Source organism: Neolamprologus multifasciatus, chromosome 6 (assembly GCF_963576455.1).
Source record: "Neolamprologus multifasciatus chromosome 6, fNeoMul1.2, whole genome shotgun sequence".
Classification (NCBI taxonomy): domain Eukaryota; kingdom Metazoa; phylum Chordata; class Actinopteri; order Cichliformes; family Cichlidae; genus Neolamprologus; species Neolamprologus multifasciatus.
This window is the reverse complement of record NC_140444.1, coordinates 19,175,677-19,196,302: the sequence shown is the minus strand read 5'-3', so window position 1 is coordinate 19,196,302 and position 20,626 is coordinate 19,175,677. Positions and strand designations below refer to the sequence as shown.

General features: G+C 40.1%; 1 protein-coding gene across 4 annotated transcripts in view; it reads left to right on the top strand.

Moving 5' to 3' along the window:
- pax5 (paired box 5) overlaps positions 1-13,641 on the top strand; it is a 54,513-nt gene extending 40,872 nt beyond the window's left edge. For all 4 annotated transcript variants that reach the window (XM_085163067.1, XM_085163070.1, XM_085163066.1 and 1 more), the window contains exons 8-11: positions 3,237-3,338; positions 5,631-5,717; positions 6,570-6,656; positions 8,655-13,641. In XM_085163067.1, the coding sequence (XP_085019193.1) occupies positions 3,237-3,338; positions 5,631-5,717; positions 6,570-6,656; positions 8,655-8,737 (359 nt within the window). In that variant the 3' untranslated portion in view covers positions 8,738-13,641. The remainder of the gene's footprint in view (positions 1-3,236; positions 3,339-5,630; positions 5,718-6,569; positions 6,657-8,654) is intronic.
- Positions 13,642-20,626: the final 6,985 nt, after the last annotated feature.

Genomic DNA, 20,626 nt, shown 5'->3' with positions numbered 1-20,626 from the left:
CTTTGTTTTTCGCTCGACTCTCTTCTCCACAACATCCTGTTATAGCCTCTGCATCACTGCAGACATTAGACTAATGCATCTGCCAGTCTCCTGCTCCGCTTTTTCTAAGATGCTCAAACTAAAACAACAGTGTGCTGCTTTTATTGGCTGAATTTTGGTTGACCAGAGCAGGACCTTTTACAATTAATAATTTGTCCAATTACGCAACATCTCCTTAGCCATTAGATTTTGCCTGTTTGTGTGTGGACTGCTGTTCTGCAGTTTCATATTCTTTATTGGTCTTTTAAAATGATCCTTTATTAAGCTAATGCTCACAATAGTTGCTAGCTTGATTAGGGTTAGGGGTTATTCAGTGTGATATTAAATAGGATAAACAACAACTTACTAAACAAACAAAAAAACACACACAAAAAAACAACACAAAACTGACCAGATGTGTATTTGTGTAACTCATAAACAAGCAAGGCATAGATCTGACTGAAAAACCACACTGCAGGTCTACATTGTTTTGAATAGTTAATTCAAGAGTAGCAAATCCCTAAAGCACATCCTGCTTATTGGTTATTGTACTCTGAATAGGATCATAATTTATTTCATCATGCTGTATTGAAAAATACTATTAGAAATTGAAGCTTGTGAGGAAAACATTTAAAAAAGTAATAAATAAACTGAACAATGGGATGTTTTTCTTCTACACAATCAGACCTGAGGAATCAGACCCTCTGCTGGTCATTATCAGTACTGCTAGTTTAAAGCATTTCAGCATTGGCTACACTTTTCATGCAAATCTCCTATGTCCATCTTTACTGTACAGTCTATGTTCTTGAGTCTTTATTCAATGTATGAACCTTAAATGTCAAACAAATATAATGTACAGGCAGTTTATAAAATACTAAATAAAATATAAATAAAATAGTAGATTGTTACATTATAAATCCAGGTTGCCATACCGGATGACTGAATTAAGCTTTTAATACTTTCTTTAAAATACTTTTGAGTGCATGATGGTTACTTATACAGGAGGTGGAGAAAACTAATACTGTGATATTGCTTTTACTCAACAATTTCTTCGTTAGGTGTCACCACAGCCATTCATCTGTCCCCATCTCACCCTGTCCCTAGCTTCCACCTGTGCCACACCAACCCTCTGCATGTCAACCATCTTGCCTCATCTTCCTCTTTTCCTCCTGCCTGGCAGCTCCTTTTTCAACATCCTTTTTCTAATATATCCACTAACCCTCCCAGTCATATGTCCAAACCATTTTACTTTATCTCATGAAAACAAATATTTATCTACCATGGCTGTTGACCTTCTAGCACATATCCCTCCTCTCTTATTCTTGTACCTGTTTGCTCTTTTTTGCTTTTTGCTATTCCTCTTGTTTTTTATATTCTGTATTTTACTCTCCCACCTTGTTCCCCTTTCCTCCTCCTCCTCCTCCTCCTCCTCCTCCTCCTCACTTAGTTAGTGGTGGTTAAGTGGAAAGGAAGTGAATGGGATTGATGGTGTTAGCATCCGAGCTGTTTATGATGATGATAAATGTGTGTGTGCAGGGGGCAGGAGGAGGGTGTTGATGTGTGTGTGTGTTGTTGAGTGTGTGTATATGATGATGATGAATGGAGGGCACCCTCTCCACGCACTTCCAGTGTCTACTGCGCGCAAACATAGAGAAATGATTTGGGTCGACACACTGTCATGTAGTCTAATGCAGTTATATATCCTATCCACCAAGTGACAGACAGAGCAAGGAGGGGGAGATTCAGGTAACGAGAGACGGGGGAAGTTGGTAAATTAATAGATGCCAGGAGATGGAAAACAAGACTGGAGGAAACAAAAGGAAAAAAGGATGCCCTGCTCCTGCATGATTTAGTAAAATAAAAACACTGCTTACCTTTTTCATTAAGTGATATTAATTGAAATCACTCATCACTGTGAGAAAGATTTTGCAGTTTGGTTTTAATCAAATTTCCTTTAAATCTCAATTATTTTAAAAGAAATTTTATGTTGAGCCCTTTACTTATTAAAGAGGCTTTTATACTCTCTGTGGTCAGCACTATTTCTGCATTTATAGCAGTTATACTTATTGCTAAATGTATTTTAGCACTAAAAGTATTCTTCTGGTCCAACAAGAAACAATTAAAGGTCATTAAACACAGGCACCAATCAAGGACACATTAATGTGATTATGCTAAATTAGAATTAATACTGATAACATTGTCATGTATCATAACTGCTGTATGAAACCTATCATTTGTTATTTAATCATTTGGGCTTTTGATAAAATATATATATATAGAATTTTTTCTAGTACATCACATTTTTTCACAAGTGCCAATCATGTTTTTTCATCCAGATCCAGATGTTTTTTGCTGCATCCGTGGAAGCTTCACTACATCCAAACTGCAGCAAAAAATAACAGATTTTTTGTAAAAAAAAAAAAAAAAAGAAAAGAAAGAAAGAAAGAAAAGAAAAGAAAAGAAAAAAAAGGGTATATTTTGCTTATTTTTGGTGCCAAGACAAACAACCTAACATGGTATCAGCACTGGCTTAGTTGACGAGAGAAAGGAGTCTGATGATGTTTTGCCTGCAACAATGTAGTGATTAAGACTTTGAAGATCTCTTATAGTGTCTCAGTTGTCCCCCGGTTATTCACTTAGTCAGAGTTAAATGACTTAGTACCAGATTCGGATCTGGCAAAGGAAGCAGATGAGATGCTTGAGTCTACACTCGGTAAGAAAAGCTTCCTGGCTCCAGGAACTGGACTTTCCTCTTATAGGCATTGTGAGAAGGATCTTATTCCAATCTTTCTAATGGATGATGACTTCGTTTATTCTGGTGATGCTGAAGATCTTTTGGGTGCCGTGGGTTGTGAGTACAATCCAGGTTGCTCCAGAGCCAGCATTTCTCCTACTGCACAAAAGCAGTAACTTTGCATCCATGTCAATTGTTTATTCTGTCCAGTTAAAAGAAACCTATAAAAATATGTGAATTGTGTTAAAGAAGCTGAATTTTAATGAGTAAAAATGGGCCCTATGCGAAAAATGGATTTACATTTTGTGACAAAATTGAATGTGATGATAGTTTTATTGCCATTTTTCAACTCAGCATCAGTGAATTATGTAATATTAATTATTTTCTGGAAAACAGTAGAAATGTTACTTTTTGACACAGGGCAGTGTAATAGCACTTTAGTAGGAAGACACTGATGACAACAAATGTGTGTGTTTGATTACAGGTCGAGATCTAGCCAGCACCACTCTGCCAGGCTACCCTCCTCATGTCCCTCCTACTGGACAGGGCAGCTACTCCACCCCCTCCCTCACTGGAATGGTACCTGGTGAGTAGACACACACACACACATACACACACAGTCATGTTTCCATCCCCTTACACTGATGTATGGAGACTTACCTTCTTTAAGCACGCCAGTATGCACCACTGCCTCAAACCTAACCTAAAAGCAGGTCATACTGAAATGAATATATTTACAACTTACTTTTTCTTCCCACAGTGGAGACTTGTCACCACAAAATGAGTAATAGCAAATGCACACTTGCTAAAGCTGTTTTACTTTTAATGTACATAGCTTTCCCTTACAGTAACTGTGTCATCTCTCGCCACACATGATGTCAACCCATCTCTACGTACATATCCTCTAAGTTCCTGCTGGATGTTTGTCAGAGCGTGTGTGTTTTCAGAGGCTGTACTTAGCTTCACCACTTCCTCTTTCTTGTCTGTCTACACTGTGGGTGACAGTGCTCCCAGGGGGTGGTGCATGTGTCTGTTTGTGTGCATATATTTGTGTGTTTGCGCTTCTCTTTAGCGTGTGTGTCTGTGCGTGTGTGTGTATCATTAGAAACCAGCCACAGTAGCACAGCTGTCCCTCCTCAACATTAGTAATTTGTTTTTAATGAGAATCACCAGTGACCCACGACTAATTCATTCATTCCCTTCCACTCCGCCTTCTACGATGCTTTTGTGTTTCAATCCTAAGCCGCTATTCTTGTTCTCTCGCTCGCTCTCTCTCTCTCAGACTTGCAGTGGTGGTCGTGGTCAGTGTGAAATACACTGCAGAAAAATAAAGGGAGAGACACAAATGGGAGGGAAGCAAAGTCAAAAAACAATGCTGTTTACAAGTTGTATTCCCAATCATTCAGTCTGTGACAAACACACACACACATAGGCTGACACGCAGAAACACACACTCTCAGTGGACATGTAGGAACAGCACGTCTAAAGATGGGTAACCCTGTCACCCTGTCCCCCTGCGCTCACCCCGTCCTGTCCTCAGGTTTGACAGCATATTTGTGTGTGCGCGTGTTTTTGGTTTGCTGGATGTTTATGCGTGTGCTGTGATTGTTTGTGTGTATGTGTGTTTGTTTTTGACAGTGTGTGTGTGTGTGTGTGCGCGCGACCTTGACACTGAGCTACACCAGGGAGACCCCTGAGCCTTCTTTCCCCTCCTCTCTCCCCTCCGCTCCTCGTCTCCTAAACAACCTGACACATTGCCGTCACTACGGTGATGACAAGGGAGAGGATGTTCGCACCCAGGGATGCCATGGAGACAACATCCCGACCCCACCTGACAGACGCAGCTAAACGCACACATAAATGCACACACTAGCACAAAGAAAACTTGTTTTGTGTATATATGTATATATATACACACACACACAAACAGCGCAGGCATTTGAATTTTTCTCAGCGCATTTTTGAAGCTGCACGAATCCATGAGCTGACTGGAATGAGTCGAGGAGATAATCTACAAACTTTGCTTCTCCAGCTCCGGCACGTTTTATCTCAGCACTTCTCAGGCAAATTATCCTCCTTTTTGTTCGCTCTGTCTAATATCATACCTTCATTAAGCAAGCAACTCTCTTCTGCTGTTCGCCTTCTCCCTCTCTGTCTCTCTGTCTTTCTCTCTGCAGCAGGGGGGCTGACACTCAGAGGGGGTGTTGGAGAGCAGTGAGGCAGAACCGACAGAACGAGAAGGAGAGAGGAGGAACGGGTGGTGGTTGGAGGGAGGGGGCATCAGGGTCTGTGACTGTCAGCTATGGGAGAGGGATCCCCTGGGAGGAGTGAAGGTTCAGGAGAAAAGAAAGAGCAAAAGAGTGAAAAAAGAGAGCAAGTCAACAGAGATATGTGGAGAAAAAAAAGAGGAGAAGAAATGGAGGAGAATGTTGTTTTGATGTGAAGGGTGACGGGCGGGCTGCAGTCAGGCGGGCCAGAGGACGAGAGAGAAAAATAAAGAGGAAGGGGTGATGGGAAAAGCAGAAGGGGAAGGCAAAAGGAAGCGTAGACCCCAGACAGTAAGTATTAAATGAGGGAGAAAAGCTACACTATCATCCACTGTATGGCAGGACCACTACATTCGCACCGAGCTCTCCTGTTCTGTCCCTATCAACTAGTCTGCAAACTGTTCTGTTGAACACAAGAAGCCGGTTAAAGCTTCAGAGAGCAAAGTATTTCCACAAGCATGTGTTCCTGCCAAATGAGATAAGAATAATATCCTGAATATTATCTAAAACTGTGCTAGTCCTCACCTAAACCAAACCGAGACGGGATTGTCCTCCCTGTCCTTTAATGTTTTTAACCATGTCTTGTGTCTCTGTTTTCTGTTCTCCTACAGGGGGAGATTTTTCCGGAAGTCCATATTCCCATCCGCAGTATTCAACGTACAATGAATCATGGAGATTTCCTAACCCCAGCCTATTAGGTTGGTGTATCCCATATTGTTTATTGTAGCGTATTCTGTGGAGTTTCATCACATTCCACCTTACATCCCACTTCCACCCTCTCTAATACTGTTCTATTTATCTTTTTCATGGCATCACATTTCATTCTTTGTAGTAATGTAGCAGACAGTCTGCAGAGGGCTTTTTGTTTTTAATGACAGGCAATTTTGGCGTGAAAGGATCGGAAGAACAGATATAGCAAGAGAGGAATGAACTGAATTAACTGTTTTTTTTTTAAATATATATAGGTGTCATGGAGGAAAGTGACTCTGACCACCTATTGTTTTATGTTTCAGCCACCTTTAGATTAAAAATGTGAAATTATGTTAGTAATATAATACATTAGAATCTTAGCTGTTTGCTTGCCCAAGCAACAAAGGTGCAGAGTAACAAACAGTTACAGCTCATTTAGTCCCAAAGAGTCACCAGTGTTGATCTGAGGGACTCCAATAAGCAGCAAGCATTACCTAAACCCCCCCCCCCCCCCCAAATGTTTTTAGATATCTTGGCAGCTTCCATTTTTTTAAATGGATGCTGCTTTAACTTCCAAAACCATTGATGTGTGTTTCTGAAAGACATCCCAACGCTGTCTTTACATCTCCGCATTAGTGTTTAAGAGGAGGCATTAACCCTGAGCTAAAACAGTCGGTGTCAAAGTCATTGTCTAAGCAGCCATTTCAGGGGTCATGATTAAAGGTGAAACGGTCAGAAGGTGATGGTTTAAAAGGTCAATAGGTGAGAGAGGTCATGCTGTGATGACCTTTAGCTTACCCCCACCCTTTCCTCTCCTCACCTCTCCTTTTGCCTCCTTCCCTCCATCCCTCTGTCCCCAGTGTTTCAGCAGGATTATGGGTCTCTCCTGGGGACGGAAATCGGCTGCTCCTCCAGTCTCTTCACCAGCCAGGCAGGACAGATGCAAGGTAGGTGGAGAAAGACAAAAGAAGCAGATGAAGAGAGTACAAGAGAAATAAGTGCACTGTGTTTGTGAGCACGTAGGTGCTGTATGTGCACGGGGAGATGCCACGATGAGGAAAGCTGACAGTAGAGCATGCAAAAAGGGAAAAAATGCAGTGAGACTGTAAGGGAAGTTTATGATAACGGATGAGTGGACACATAATATGAGGACAAGATGCACATTAGAGACACTGAAAGGCTTAAGATTGAAGGCAGGGGAAGGGAGAACCTTGGATACAAAAGAAAGGATAAGGAACGGATGAGGAAAATGGTGAGACATGAAAGAAAGGGGAGTTTTTCAAGAAGAGGCAAAAGGGGAGAAGAGGGCGTCTGAAACCTTGAGTGAGACTAAATAGTTTGTCAGGTCGGCTTAATGCCTCACTTCCCCAAAGAGGCTCCTGAGATTACCTGGACTGTGGACAGACATAACCTGTCAACACACAGCTAGGCTGATTGATGGAAGGAACGGAGACAGGTGTGGATGTGTGTGTGCAGGTGACTGCTTTTTTCTGTGTGTATTAAGGTGTGTAAGTGTGGGTTTCTGCGTGTCTTTGGGGTTACAGTATTGAATTGACCTCTCCCTTGGGGAGAGAATAGACTCAGGGGATCAGCAGTAGTAGAGCTGTACTCAGTGTGTCAGCTTAGACTGTCACTGAGATTGTGTGTGTGTGTGCGTGTGTGTGTGTGTGTGTGTGTGTGTGTGTGTGTGTGTGTGTGTGTGTGTGTGTGTGTGTGTGTGTGTGTGTGAGAGAGAGAGAGAGAGAGAGAGAGAGAGAGAGAGAGAGAGAGAGAGAGAGACTGAAAGAGTCAGGGAGTTAATTTTATTGGTTGTACATGAAAGAGAGACTATTTTTTCTGTCATTAGCTCCATCAGCTCATGTCATCTCATCCCTGCCTTTCACTGCTCACATTCAAAGTAAAATATAATCTCAACAGAAAATTGAAGCTGCTCATTTCACATTTACACCATATTTAAGTAGGCTGTAAATTGTTCAGGGAGAATTCAGATTTATTACAGCCGTCTTGCTGTTTTTTGTCATTTTAAACATCAGTTCTAGCTGTAATAAAAAAAAAAATTCTGACCAAGTTAATTGCTGCGATCTGTCAGTGTGATGACATTGCGACAGAAGTCCACGGGGAAGAGAAATGAGCAAAAGAACAAGCAATCGTATTAACAAATCTCCAGATTAGTCAAAATAATTTGAAAGAGAAAGTACTTTTCCTGCACACAGAGGAATAATTGCCTACGTTCTTGCTTAGTTCACTTTCAGTTGTACCTGGTTTACAGCTGCTAATCAGGATTTGTCAGATATACTGAAGGGATCAAATGAAAGCAGTTTCTTCAATATTCTTTTTTCGTGTGAAATGATTCAAAAACTTTAAATACTAAAAATCCTTAAATATCACAAAACGTCTTTCATTACACATTTAATAAACTTCTTTTATTATACATTTAGCCTGTTATCACAGTGGAATAAGTGACCGCCTGGTAACCTCTGAGCAGTTAGCGAGTAATTTCTGACGGTTGCTAGGATAAATCGGTTGCAAAGAGGGCGTGGCACCCAAAATCTTATTGTGATTGCTTTGGTCACTAGCAGATTACTGTGGTCAACTGTAGCTTGAATGGGAAATACAAACACTTGTTAACTAACCATGAAGCGATCATGCTTGATGGTTAATTAGGCCTTAATAGTAGAGACAAAAAAAAAACTTTTATTGGACTCCATCAAACACAGCTCTTAGATAAATCTGCCTGTAAATTGCTCAACACACACCATTTTAAAATAATGTATTTTCTCTGCTTTCAGCTCTTACATGGCAGAAATTACAGGTTTTAATAATCTGATTATGTAGACAAGAAAAAAGCCCAAGGTTAAAGAACCTGGATTCACATCATGTTTTCTAATTTTTTTTCAGTTAAGTGACTTAAAAAAGTTGTGTGTTTGCTTTCCCCTCCCCTCCAGGATCGCCATATTATTACAGTGCAACATCACGAGGGGCAGGCCCTGCTGCCACCGCTACAGCCTCCACCTACGACCGCCACTGACACCCTCGTGTAGACACAGGAAGTTGCAGGGTGAGGAGGAGAAGGAGATGAGGGAGGGATGGATAGCATCGGAACCGCTCAGTACAAACTCGCCTACGCTTGGACTGCAAAGAGGAGAAGAATTCAAATCTTTGACATCGGTGAAGTTTGCATTTTCTTTGAGTGACACTTAAACCAACGAATACACTCCTGAGCTGCAGCACAATACTGTTTGGGTATACAATACTGTGAGGACACAGGTATGGCAAGGTCAATAACTGATTATGTAAACAAGTAGATTTTGGAAATTTGGACCCTCCCACACTATCAAGCCTTCGTATCCCTATCTAGTTTTTAACCAGTCATAAACCAAAAGTCAGCGGACTGTGTGTAGCATTAAAACTATCTGTATTGTGACCTTCTGGGTTTTCCAGTTGGGAATATTTTTGATGAAATTATTTAAGCTGATCAGAAAAAAATCAACTTTTTCAAACAGTAGGCTATTTTTATGACCGCACATTAATCAATCAATTTTCTATGCCATGCTACAGTGAAGTAAAGACAATCCAATCATCCTAACTTTGACTGACCAAAATCACCCATATCGTTACCATTCTATTCGTTCTGCCACAGATTCAACACATTTTCCTCTGGAACCCTCAGAAATGTTCATCAAATGAAATAACATTATTTCAAAGGAAGCGTTCAGGGTCACGCATGTTCGCTGTGCCCTATCCCGTTTGTTACTGTTATAGTGGTCAAGCTTTCCAGTTCTGCAGAGCACACATGCTCTGAATTTCTAGTCATTTTTAAAGCAGCGGATTGCTTACGACAAACACAACTATCACACAACTGTCAACTATCCAATCCTTTTGTGTTACCAATGCACTATGCAGTATGTAAGCTAGTGAGCATTTGCATCTCACCTCATTTCTTCATTCTTTACTTTTAGGATTGGAAAAAGTTTAGAAGATAAGACTCCTTAAATGCTGTGTGTGATTTCTACTGCTGCACCATGCACACAGGTTCAGCGTGTAGAAAAATCCAAAACTTGGCACGCCTAAAGATAGTTAATAAACCATGACTGGATGTTTGCTGTTCAGGGGTGGGGTTTTAGTAGTTGAAGTCAAGCAAGAAAACTGTGTCCTCACATAGTGGATGTATTAAGAGGAGCTGGATACTGGATGTCAACGCCTACAGATAAATTCATAACAGAATGATTACGGGCCAACCTATCAGAAGTAGAAACATTAGTAGTTCTACAGATGACTCTTTTGTATTTTTCAGGAAATCTTTGGCTGCAATACTGAATTTAACCACTAGAAAAATTGGAAGGACGTGCTGAATGACATCGCTGCATCCAAAAGCCTCATTTATAACATTAAGTTACATTTGTAAAATCGTAATTTGTAAGTCTGAACTGTCCATGATTTTCCTGCTAATCAGAATCAGATTCACTGGCAAATTTGGATTCTCTTTTATTTTCTCTTAATCTACTTAAGAGAGCTTGTCCTCAAAAAAGTTTTCTTTTCTGTTTTGGTCCTGGGTTATTTCTGTTTAAACCCACAATTCTGCCGAAATTACAGGTGCCGTCAATTTAGGTTGGTTTGAGATTTAGAAACAATGGTCGTCACATAATTAAACATAAGTAATTAACCAATCTTAGAACATAATAAAAATGTATAAATGAGGCCCCAGCTCTTTTAATACATCCATTCACACTTGCATTTGAGTTGGTTTGAAAGCCAGTGACCAAGACATAGAGAGACCTTTCAGGAAAGCACAGCCTAAAATCTGAGCCCACTACTGTAAAACAAACAGTACTCATCTTCACATCGGACCAAAATCAGTTCCATCAGGTTGTGTTACAGTACAGGACGGTGGTATCCTACCTCCCCAGACAAGATTTAGTCCTGATCAAGAGCTATTTATAATGGAGGAGACACAGAGTAATATATTAAGAAGCTTTTCTGTGCTGCACTCCGTGATGAGAGTGAATGCCTGTAATGATTTATAATAGTGTCACGCTGTTATGCTAGAATAGTGACGATGACGACGGCGATGATGCAGTGAAATATGAATTCTGAAAAAACTTTCAATATAAGAAGTCTTTGTTTATAAGTGTGATCAGATTGCGATTTTCCTGTTTATAGTTTCTTGCCTGGTATCAGTTGACAAAGGTGCCACTTAATAAGTTTTTTGTGTTTTTATTTTGCTTCCTAAGTGTCCAAACGAAGGTTGGTGCTAGACTGGATCAGACCCAATGTGAGGAGTATCCCTCCTGTTGCTGATCCAGTCGAGCATCAGCCAAAGACCAACAGGAAGCAGTGGCACCCTCTCTTTCTATCTCTGTCTTTAAACTCCCCAAAGATGGGCCCCCCTAGTGGATCGGCTGACTTCTTACAAAAGCACAAAGAGACTCAATCATCTTCTTAAGGTGACATTCTACTTTTTCAGCTTCCTTTCAGAACCATTAAGTACTTCTTCTGCTTTTCCCCGTTTTGAGTATGTGTCAAAACATGTGCTTGTTTAAAATCCTGAAATTGTTTCTATAAAAGTACTGCTTTCGTGAAAAAAAGTAAACCTGATTATTATTTTTTTTCGTTTGTTTGTCTGCCACATCAGTTCTGCGCTGCGACAATGCATGACACCAGGGTTGAGGCCTTACCCATCTCGTACAGACAGACAAGGACAGATTTGCCCCTCAGCACAGATCTGAAATCAGTGTGTTTTCCCTTCCCAAATGTCTGAGGGGCCGATATATTGATCTTGTGAGAGGGCAATATCTTCCTTAGCCTGTACCTTTTTCAGTTTCAATTCTGTCCTCACCAGACTTGTACAGTAATCAGCGAAAGAGAAGTCACAATGTCAATAGCGATTTCAGTTATTCACACTGAAGTTAGATTTTAGTGTCGAAGCTTTCTTCTATTATAAAAAGACTTAAGGTGTGCGGTGTTGTTTTTGGCCATCATCTGCGAGTGTTTGGATTCCTTTTTTGTTTTGGGTATGTGTGGCTGAGTGTAGCGCTTCATTGCTACTGTGTAGTGTCTACTAACAAACAGATTGAAGGCACCAAATCTGCAGTGTGAGGCATAATATATAGCTCTATAAACATACAATAACTATAAACCCTGAACAAAGCTGTTAGTTTCTCAATATTTGTTGTTTCTGGGATTTTTTGAAATAGTAATAGAGTGGATCCTTTCACATTTGTAGACCTTAAAAGTTGTGAATACACAACTCTAAAGAAAGATTCTTATGAAGGCTCACCTGCTGTGTTGCCAGCGTGCGCCTCAGCGGGAGCCTTTCCTTATTTCTGTCTTTTTCTCTTGATCCTTCTGAGGCATTATTGAACCTGAACCACACCAGCTGAAAACAAGGACAGTGCCTTTAGTTTTATATGTCAACATCCCCCTGACCTACTATGAGTCACTAAAACTAGATTCAGTTTCCCTCCCTGCAACGCATTTAACAGAAGTCTTATTATTTACCCAGGCAAACACAGGGTTTGAAGATTTTTCAAAGCCTTTTACAAATAAATAAAGGTGATTAAAGTACCAATAACTCACAGTGATTCTTACAATGCAACAACAGTGTCATCGAAGCTCTGACAGCTGATCTAACAGCACCCACATTAGTCAATAAATCTCCCCGAATGTGGATTTTTCAGTCATAAAACCCGGAGGAAAAAAAGATGTTGTTAAGCAGCTACAGCAATGAAAAGCAGAAAATAGTCCTGGTTGTATTAAAGTCAGTGATTGATTCCTCACTCATCAGCTGTAGTGACAGTGCCAGAGCCATACGATTTCTATCCAAGCGACTCAGCTGAGACTAAACTTCTGGTGACACCAAGACATGTCTTTTTTTGTTGGGTTGTTTTTTGTGTGGCAGTACAATAGGTCATGTCATGGAAGATTGTTTCCACCGCTGACTTTATTTTATTTATATTTTCCCCATTCTGTAGCTCTAAATTCTATGATATTATTTTAAAATTCTTAGTTATCTTTAGATAATAATCCCAAATTTTGACATAGCACAACAAAATACACGAATTAATTAAATTAAAAATTCACTGTTTGAACAAAAAATCCTTTTTTTGGCTGGTTTTGTTTTTGAACACTCACATTTATCATATGGATTTGCAGGGATGACCACCACGTAGAAAGACTCCATAAGGTTTTGTTGGTTTTTTTTCTTCATTTTTGATAAAGCTCCTAAGATGATCACGTTTTCAGTGGGTGGTAGTGTCTGTGTGGGAACATTGACCATAAAGAAATGGGTCAGCAAAGTCACAGGACACAACTCCAGTTCTATGAATATATGCAGAACCTGCTAATGGGCTAAAAACCTGCTTACAGAGCCAATCACCCAGGCCTAGACAAGTTAGTGACATCCTGGCAACCACCCGTCGCTAGGGAAAATGAGTATCACCCCCAATGAGTTGTGAGTGGTTGCAAAAGGTTGCTGAGAAATCAGCTGCTGAAGCCTCAGTCACATAGGTCTGGAGACTGGTGACACTGGTAACCACTGGTAACTACGAAAAAATTGTGTTCCCTGACCAGTTTGCAAGTGGTTGCAGGAGGATGCTTGCTATCAAAAGGTGAAGGCAAATGCTCTCCATTTCCGTTTTGGATCACACTTACAAGTTTCACTACTGCTTGATGAGTGTTTGCAGCAAGACGGCATCTTCCATGAAAACAACGGCAACCGTTAAACTGCTATTAACCAAACCAATCTCAAGGAGGTTTTTTTGGTTGCAGCGGGACAGTGAGATATTTTTTCCAACTTTAGGATCATTAAAAGATATCCGAACATCAACCAAGTGCATAATATTTGCATATTTCTGAAATGGGTGACTGAAAAGTTCAAATTCTGGGAGATATCCATAACATAGATCAGGGTTAAACTAATATATATATATATATATATATATATATATATATATATATATATATATATATATATATATATATATATATACATATACATATACATACATATATACATACATACATATATATGTAAAAGCCAAGAACATGACAGAAATATATCAAGTTTATTCATTAATAAAATGAATTTCTTTTTTCCAACCCCAGTATTTAAAAGAAACACACAATTTCATCTCATTGACATAATCTAGCTGCTTACCCTAACCATCAAAAATGAATGCCTAACCCTCAGCCTAAGCCTAACCATAATCTAATTGTAACCCTAACACTAAAACCACATTTTGAGCCTCAAAAATGCCTTCAAACTCCTGGGGACAGGCATTTTGTCCCCATAAGTGACTGCTGGTCCCCACAAGTATAGTAGCATGCCAATTTTCTGTCCTCACAAAGATGTCTAAACAATGTTCACTCACACACACACACACACACACACACATACAATAAGAAATAATTGATTAAAGTCATTCTCCTTCAGGAGGTAAATCCAGTTGTCCGCTTGCATCAAGTTGCTAAATCAAACAAGTCAAACTCAGTGGTTGTCATTCGGTGTAGACCAGAGTCCAGTGACATATTAACAGGACTGTTGGTTAACTATGCATCTCATAGGGACACAGCTTGCTTTGCCATTGCTTTGACCTGACTGGTTCACATTGGGAGAGACTGGATTCTCACTGGCCGGCAGCTGTTTCGATTGGCAGCTATGACATTGACTGCAGTGATGAAGGGGGGGACTAGTCACCGTGGGTGGCACTATAGAAAGCGTGGCAGGCAGAGGCTACATACACACACACACACATAAATATAAGTACAGACATACTCTTGCTCCCTCCTTTTGTCCTTTGCAAAGTGGTGGTAGCCCCTCCTCCATTGCCCCCATGTTCCCCAGGGGAGGCCAAACCTGCTGTGCCATCAGAAGCTCATCCCATCCTTTTTCACCCCCCCCCCCCCCCCATCCCTCCTCGGCCCTAATCTCATCATATCTCATGCACTTGTCTCCCCATCTCTCCTCTCCTCCCCACTGCCACACCACCAGGATTAGGAATATTAAAGGTATTCTCTTGATTTCAGGGCTGTGACCTTCCTCAGAAGTCCTCCCTCTTTCTTCAGACAGCCCTATTAATCCTTTTGCCTTCTTACTTCTCTCACTTTTTCCCACTGACTCCTCAGACGTGATGCTCGCTGTCCTGTCAGAAATTCTGCATAGGAATCAAGCTGGGTGTTTTTCGTGCCAAAGCGAGGTCATTTCAATGGCAATATTGCTGCCGGCGTCTTTATTTGGTCAAGAACACTCTGTGAGATCTCGCATCTCATCTTATTTCCTCTCCGTGTGGCTGTAGAGCATTTTGAAACACAAAGAAACACCAGTTTCAGATCAAACAAATACATTTCATTTGCAGCACTTCCACAGTTTACTGTCCATGAAAATAAATTGCATCCTGAATTTCGATCCCAGCTCCAAGTCAAATAAGAACCTGAAATAAATGCAAATGAGTTTTTTTCTCCTTTATTATGATTTCTTGCCGAGTGCGCACTGCCTGACTGTATCTCAATATGAATCCATGAAGAAGGCTACTGCCTTCCCAAAACCTGAGGGGAATTCAGCATCACATCTTGACAGCAATTAGTGGCACAATCTGTTTCATGCTTGCTGATATAACTAGGCTCTGGACAGATCTCATACTGAAGTGTTACAATGTTCTGTACATCTTAATATTATTCAACTGTGGAAGAGGAGTAATACACACGACTCAGCCTACAAAAATCAAATGTGCTTTTTAAGCAGATGTTTCAATCAAAAAAAGAAAAAAGAAAAAAAGAATAGATACATAATTTTTCACCTTACTGTGGCCTTTCGTGTAACAATCTGGATTTTTTTTTGTGTCCATGACTTCCTATCTGGGGTTTTGAAGAGATATTTATATCTGTGACATTTTGATCCAAATAAAATAAAATAAAATGAAATATGAATTTAAAAAAATGAACAAACAAAAGACAAAAAGGCAAAAATTAAATTCGGGTCCAACGATTCAGTATGTTCTATTCTTCAACATTAAAATGGGACAAAAAAGATAACATATCTGTAACATTCACCAAAGCCTGTGATGCCTGTTTTAAAGGACAAACTCTTGTACAAAAACCATATGAAATAGAAGAAAAAGAGTTACAAACACAAAAACGAAGACGAGAAATGCCTTCAAATATTCTAGAGGGGAGGATTAAAAAAAAAAAAAAGTAAAAAGAAATGCTTCTTTAAGAAAACCTGTATGTTTTTTATTCAATTTTCTAGTAGTTGCAAACAAAACTTGGTGTTTTTTCTCTTTGTGTGTTGTGTGTTGTCTTAATATTTGAATGTATTTTACTGCAGTGCGAATTTGCCAAAGATATCATATCACTTGATTTTTCTTCTTTTTATCTTTTCTTCACTTTTTGTTTGTTAGTTTATTTTGTTCCTGAACTGCGATCAGTTTTGTTCAGAAAACTGAAAGTAAATGGTGAATTTGATATTATGCTTATTTTTTATATTTCTATTGTTAATATTATTGTTATTTTATTTCATGGCTTTGAGTTTACTGTGAAATATTAAATTGCAGTTTGCTTGATGCATTTCTTCATACTCAGTCTGTGTACCTGTCCATCCGTCCACCTGAGTGACTGTTGTTGGTGAATTATTCCATTTATGTACCTGTAATGTGAAACTAAGAAGTAATTATTTGTAAATATTTGCCATAATTTTATTGGTCATTCAGAATAAAAATAATTTTTTGGAATTTAAAGCTTCTGAGTGAGTGTTTAGCTGCACGTTTACTTGATTTTTGATACACAAACTCACACAAACTAAACAGTTGTTTCTGGCGTAAATACCACATTCCTGTACATTCAGCCTCAGCCCTGGACAGTAGGCGCTGCTGACAGAGCTGGTGGCTGTTTGTGTCTCATTGTGACCCCACAGAGCTGCTTTCATCCTGGGGGACACACATCTCATCTCACCCCCTCCCTCTTCTCACCTCACCAATCTTAGTGAATGGAGTGTCCCAGTGCTGCAGTCTTGGCTGCTGGCCGAGTCCAGAAGGGGGCAGAGGTGTGTGTGTGTGTGTGGGTAAGGAGGAGAAAGGGGAGAAAGGGGGAGAGGGGTGATAATAGGACACAAGCCACGACATGGCGACAACACGCCACACACACAGAAAACAGCACATACCCAGCTTGAGACACAGGCCAGGCTGTCCACAGTTTGGGTGTCTGCCCAGGACACCAGAACTGCAAGAAGTGTGTGTGTGTGTGTGTGTGTGTTTGTTAGTTCCATGCCAACCAAAGGCAACCCTCTAATGTTGTGTAAAAATGCATCATACGGTAAAGGATTAACACTGGAGTGAAAGTTAACAAGCGCTGTTTTATTGCCGCTATTGAGGTTGGACGAATTCTTAGGCAAGATTAAATCCGGTGCTTCCACGCACATTTTCTCCAGCCTTTTTTCTCTTGTATTCATCTGAATCCTAAAAGACCACTGAGGGCTTTTCTCACATTCTTTTGGGTTTCTTTGCAGTTGTTTTTGTGGTATTCATAAACAACCGTTTGCATTTTTCCTGGTGTTTAGTAGCAGATAACCAGATATTCTCTGCAGATATTTGAGGGTTATTGCTCAGACTTAAAAATGCATTTGTGGTTGAATCTGTGATGGTATGGATATTTCTCAAAACTGTACGCTACAATACTGCTCCACTGAAATTAGTCAAAAGAGCTCTGTTAAATTATAGACTGTATCTTAAAGATGGACATGGCATCTAGGGCTGAAAAATAAAGCCATTTATTCAATAAAACTTAATGTTTCTAATGAGCAGTGCTGTGGTTGGGAGAAAAAGCCAGACTACAAGAAAATATTCACTCTGTCCTCACTCGAGATTCTCTAAGTCTCTTTATTAATACACCGTGATGCTCTCTCTCTCTCTCTCTCGATATTGTCCTAGTTAGAAACAGGCAGTAAAGATGTTAGATGTCCTAGGTCATGGCTACCTTAAAGATATTTTCAAGCCCCTCCCTTATTCCCTGAGGGACTGCCACAGTCAATGCCGTTCCTGATGCAACCTTCCTATTTATCCAGGATCAGGCCTTATGAAGCCAAGATGGTAAATGTCGAACTCGCCCAGAAGCCATGGCAGTCCATTTTTTTTTACAGTCTACGTGATCAACAGCACTGTGTGTTACTAAAGCATCAGAGGCGCTCAGTAAGTTCAATGTAATATTCAGCCAGGACTTTAGTGCTCTCACAGTTCCTGCGTGCAGTTAAGTGTTTCGCAGGTTTTAAGCTAATGTGTCACAGCCACAATTCCAACAATGAATGCAAAGCCATGGCTACAGCAGCCATGAGTTTTTTCTCAATCAGCTGTGACACAACTACGCACGGTGTGGAGCGGAGAAAATAACCAAAGCTTAGTTTGCTAAAACTACTCAATTTAAATTGTACATACTCCACTACGTACTACAGTTTATTAATTGCTGATTGTGAGTAACAGAAAGACAGTAAAATCACATTGCAAACGAGCAATTTCACATTAGGAATTTAAAATCAGGAGACACAGATATTGGTGCTGCTGTTTGTCTGTGCATGTCTAAAAAATGTGCAGTTTCTGGATCTAAAAACTTGTATTAGCAAAAGCTAGCCACATATAATTCTACTGTATCTGATTTTCTTTAGTGAAGTGGCATCCTGAAAGATCTGATAACCTCTTAAGCCCAAAATTTTATTTGCAGATGAGCTAAAGAACAAACACTAGGTAAAAAAAATAAATAAATAAATGAGAGATTTATGTTTGCATAGTCTGAAAAACAACGCCAGTAGACTACAGATATCTGGGCAAACACTGCCAAACTGCCAGAACCGTTAGCCTGGCAGATAGAGAGCCGATGTATGACCTGTCAGATCCATGTCTGCCAGCAAAATAATGGTTTGACAGTACTTAGTTAGAAAGCAGTGCGACACTCTCTGCCTTCTTTACTCTCCTACTAGTGCTTCGGATTACATAACATGACATGTTCTACCTCTTCTTCTCCTCCTCTGGTTTCCTATGCAACGGCAGAAGACAGACAACAGTGGTACTTATGGAGGCCAAGAAGTCATGCAAATTAACGTCAGTCAGCATCGGTATATTTTGGCCCTCCAGAGCCCCTGTAGTGAGGTGGTGCGGGGCCAACTGAGTATAATTGGGCCTCAGATGATTAGTGAAGAGGGGCTCATGCACGAGAGAGGGGGGTTAGGAGAAGAGATGCTGAAGAGGTATTAGGAGTGAGAGAGCAGGGGATTTGAATCAAACAGGAGGAGAAGGCAGCAAGAATCTGACAAAACATACAGAGGAAAAGGATGGAGCAGGGGATGAGCTGTGTGCTGCATATTCATGACTTCTGCTGTGTTTGCATTCCCATCTCTATTTGCTTTCTTTCCATTCATGTCCAGGCGCATTCTCCTTGATTTTTCTGCTATGAGTTTACATCTTGAAACATCTTTGAGGATGGGGAATAGTTAATGCTATGCTATCTCCTGGTTTGTTTCAATTGCATCTTATTTCCATTGATTTGACTGTCTTTTCCAGCTGTGGTTGTGGTCTATCAGCAGGCAAGAACACTGGTGATGGAAAAGTCTGTTAAACACTGGATTGCTTTTAAATTGTCCCTTCCTCAGTAGCTGCAGATGACAAGAGGTTCAAGATAGCTCAGTGAAGAGTTAGGGAGACCATAGCATGAATATATAAATATGACTTAGTTGCAACAAATGAAGGAAATAAAGAAGTTTAAATACAATAACTTAAAGTTGCAAAACAAACCCAAATCATCACCCCTCCACTGCCGTGCTTGGCAGTTGGCATCAGGTGTTCATGCTGATATACTGTGTTTGAGTTTTGCAAACATGGTGCTATGCATTACCACTAAACAAATTGACTTTTTCTACAAAGAACATTGTTCCAGAAGTCTTTTGATTTGATCAAATGAAACTTTGCAAATCTGAGCTGTGCATTAAGCTTTGTATTTAACATCTTAACTGAGGCCTGTAAAGACTGAAATGTGTCTTTGGGGGTTTTTGCAGTTTCTCTGAATATTGGACGGTCTGACCCTAGGGTGAATTTGCATGGAAGTCCACTCCTGGGACGACTCTGATGTTGTGTTATCACACATCTGAATGGTGCAACAACACCTGGCTGCTACTTGGCCTCTTAATTCCTATGGAAGCATAAGGGTGTACTTTGTTTTTCACGTGATTGTATTTTAATATGACGGACTACTAGTGCCCGTCATACCTTCTAATTTCTTTTTTTTTTCTATTTTTGAGAAAATAATTCAGTCCCAGCAAGATTATATATAATGACTTCTGACTTAACCGGACATGCTTAAGCCCTAAATAATCCTGAATGAATCCCGAAAACATTTTTATCATGTCACCAGACACACCTTCATTATTAAAGGTCACAAGCTAAAAAGGTTGGGAGCAGTCGAGTGCAGGAATCCTTAAAGTGTTTGTCTTACTTGAACCTGTGTTACAAATGTCATACAAGCACTTTCTATGTGTACCTTTTATCGCTCGGTTTTATTACCGCCTAAGTCAAGCAAATCTCAAGAAGAAGAAGAAAGCTGCTCTGACTGCTGGCCCATCAAATCAGGAGAGAAGAGAAACTCTCTGACACACTTACAGTGGAAAAAATCTCGTTTGACCTTATCAAAGCAGACATTTGGACCTCTCACAATGAAGCTCTACATGTTTCTCTTTGCCCTTTACAACAGCGATCATGTTAACACACATACGCACATGTGCGCGCACACACTGAAGTCTCAGAAATGCAATACACAGTGACACTGGTAAAAATGAGCAGGGTTGTAGAAAGTCTTTATATGCTGTGTTTTGCTCATTAAGGTTCTCCGGACACCAGAAATGACAGACACTCAGCTCCATGTAAAGTTTTTTTTTTCTCACCCCCCA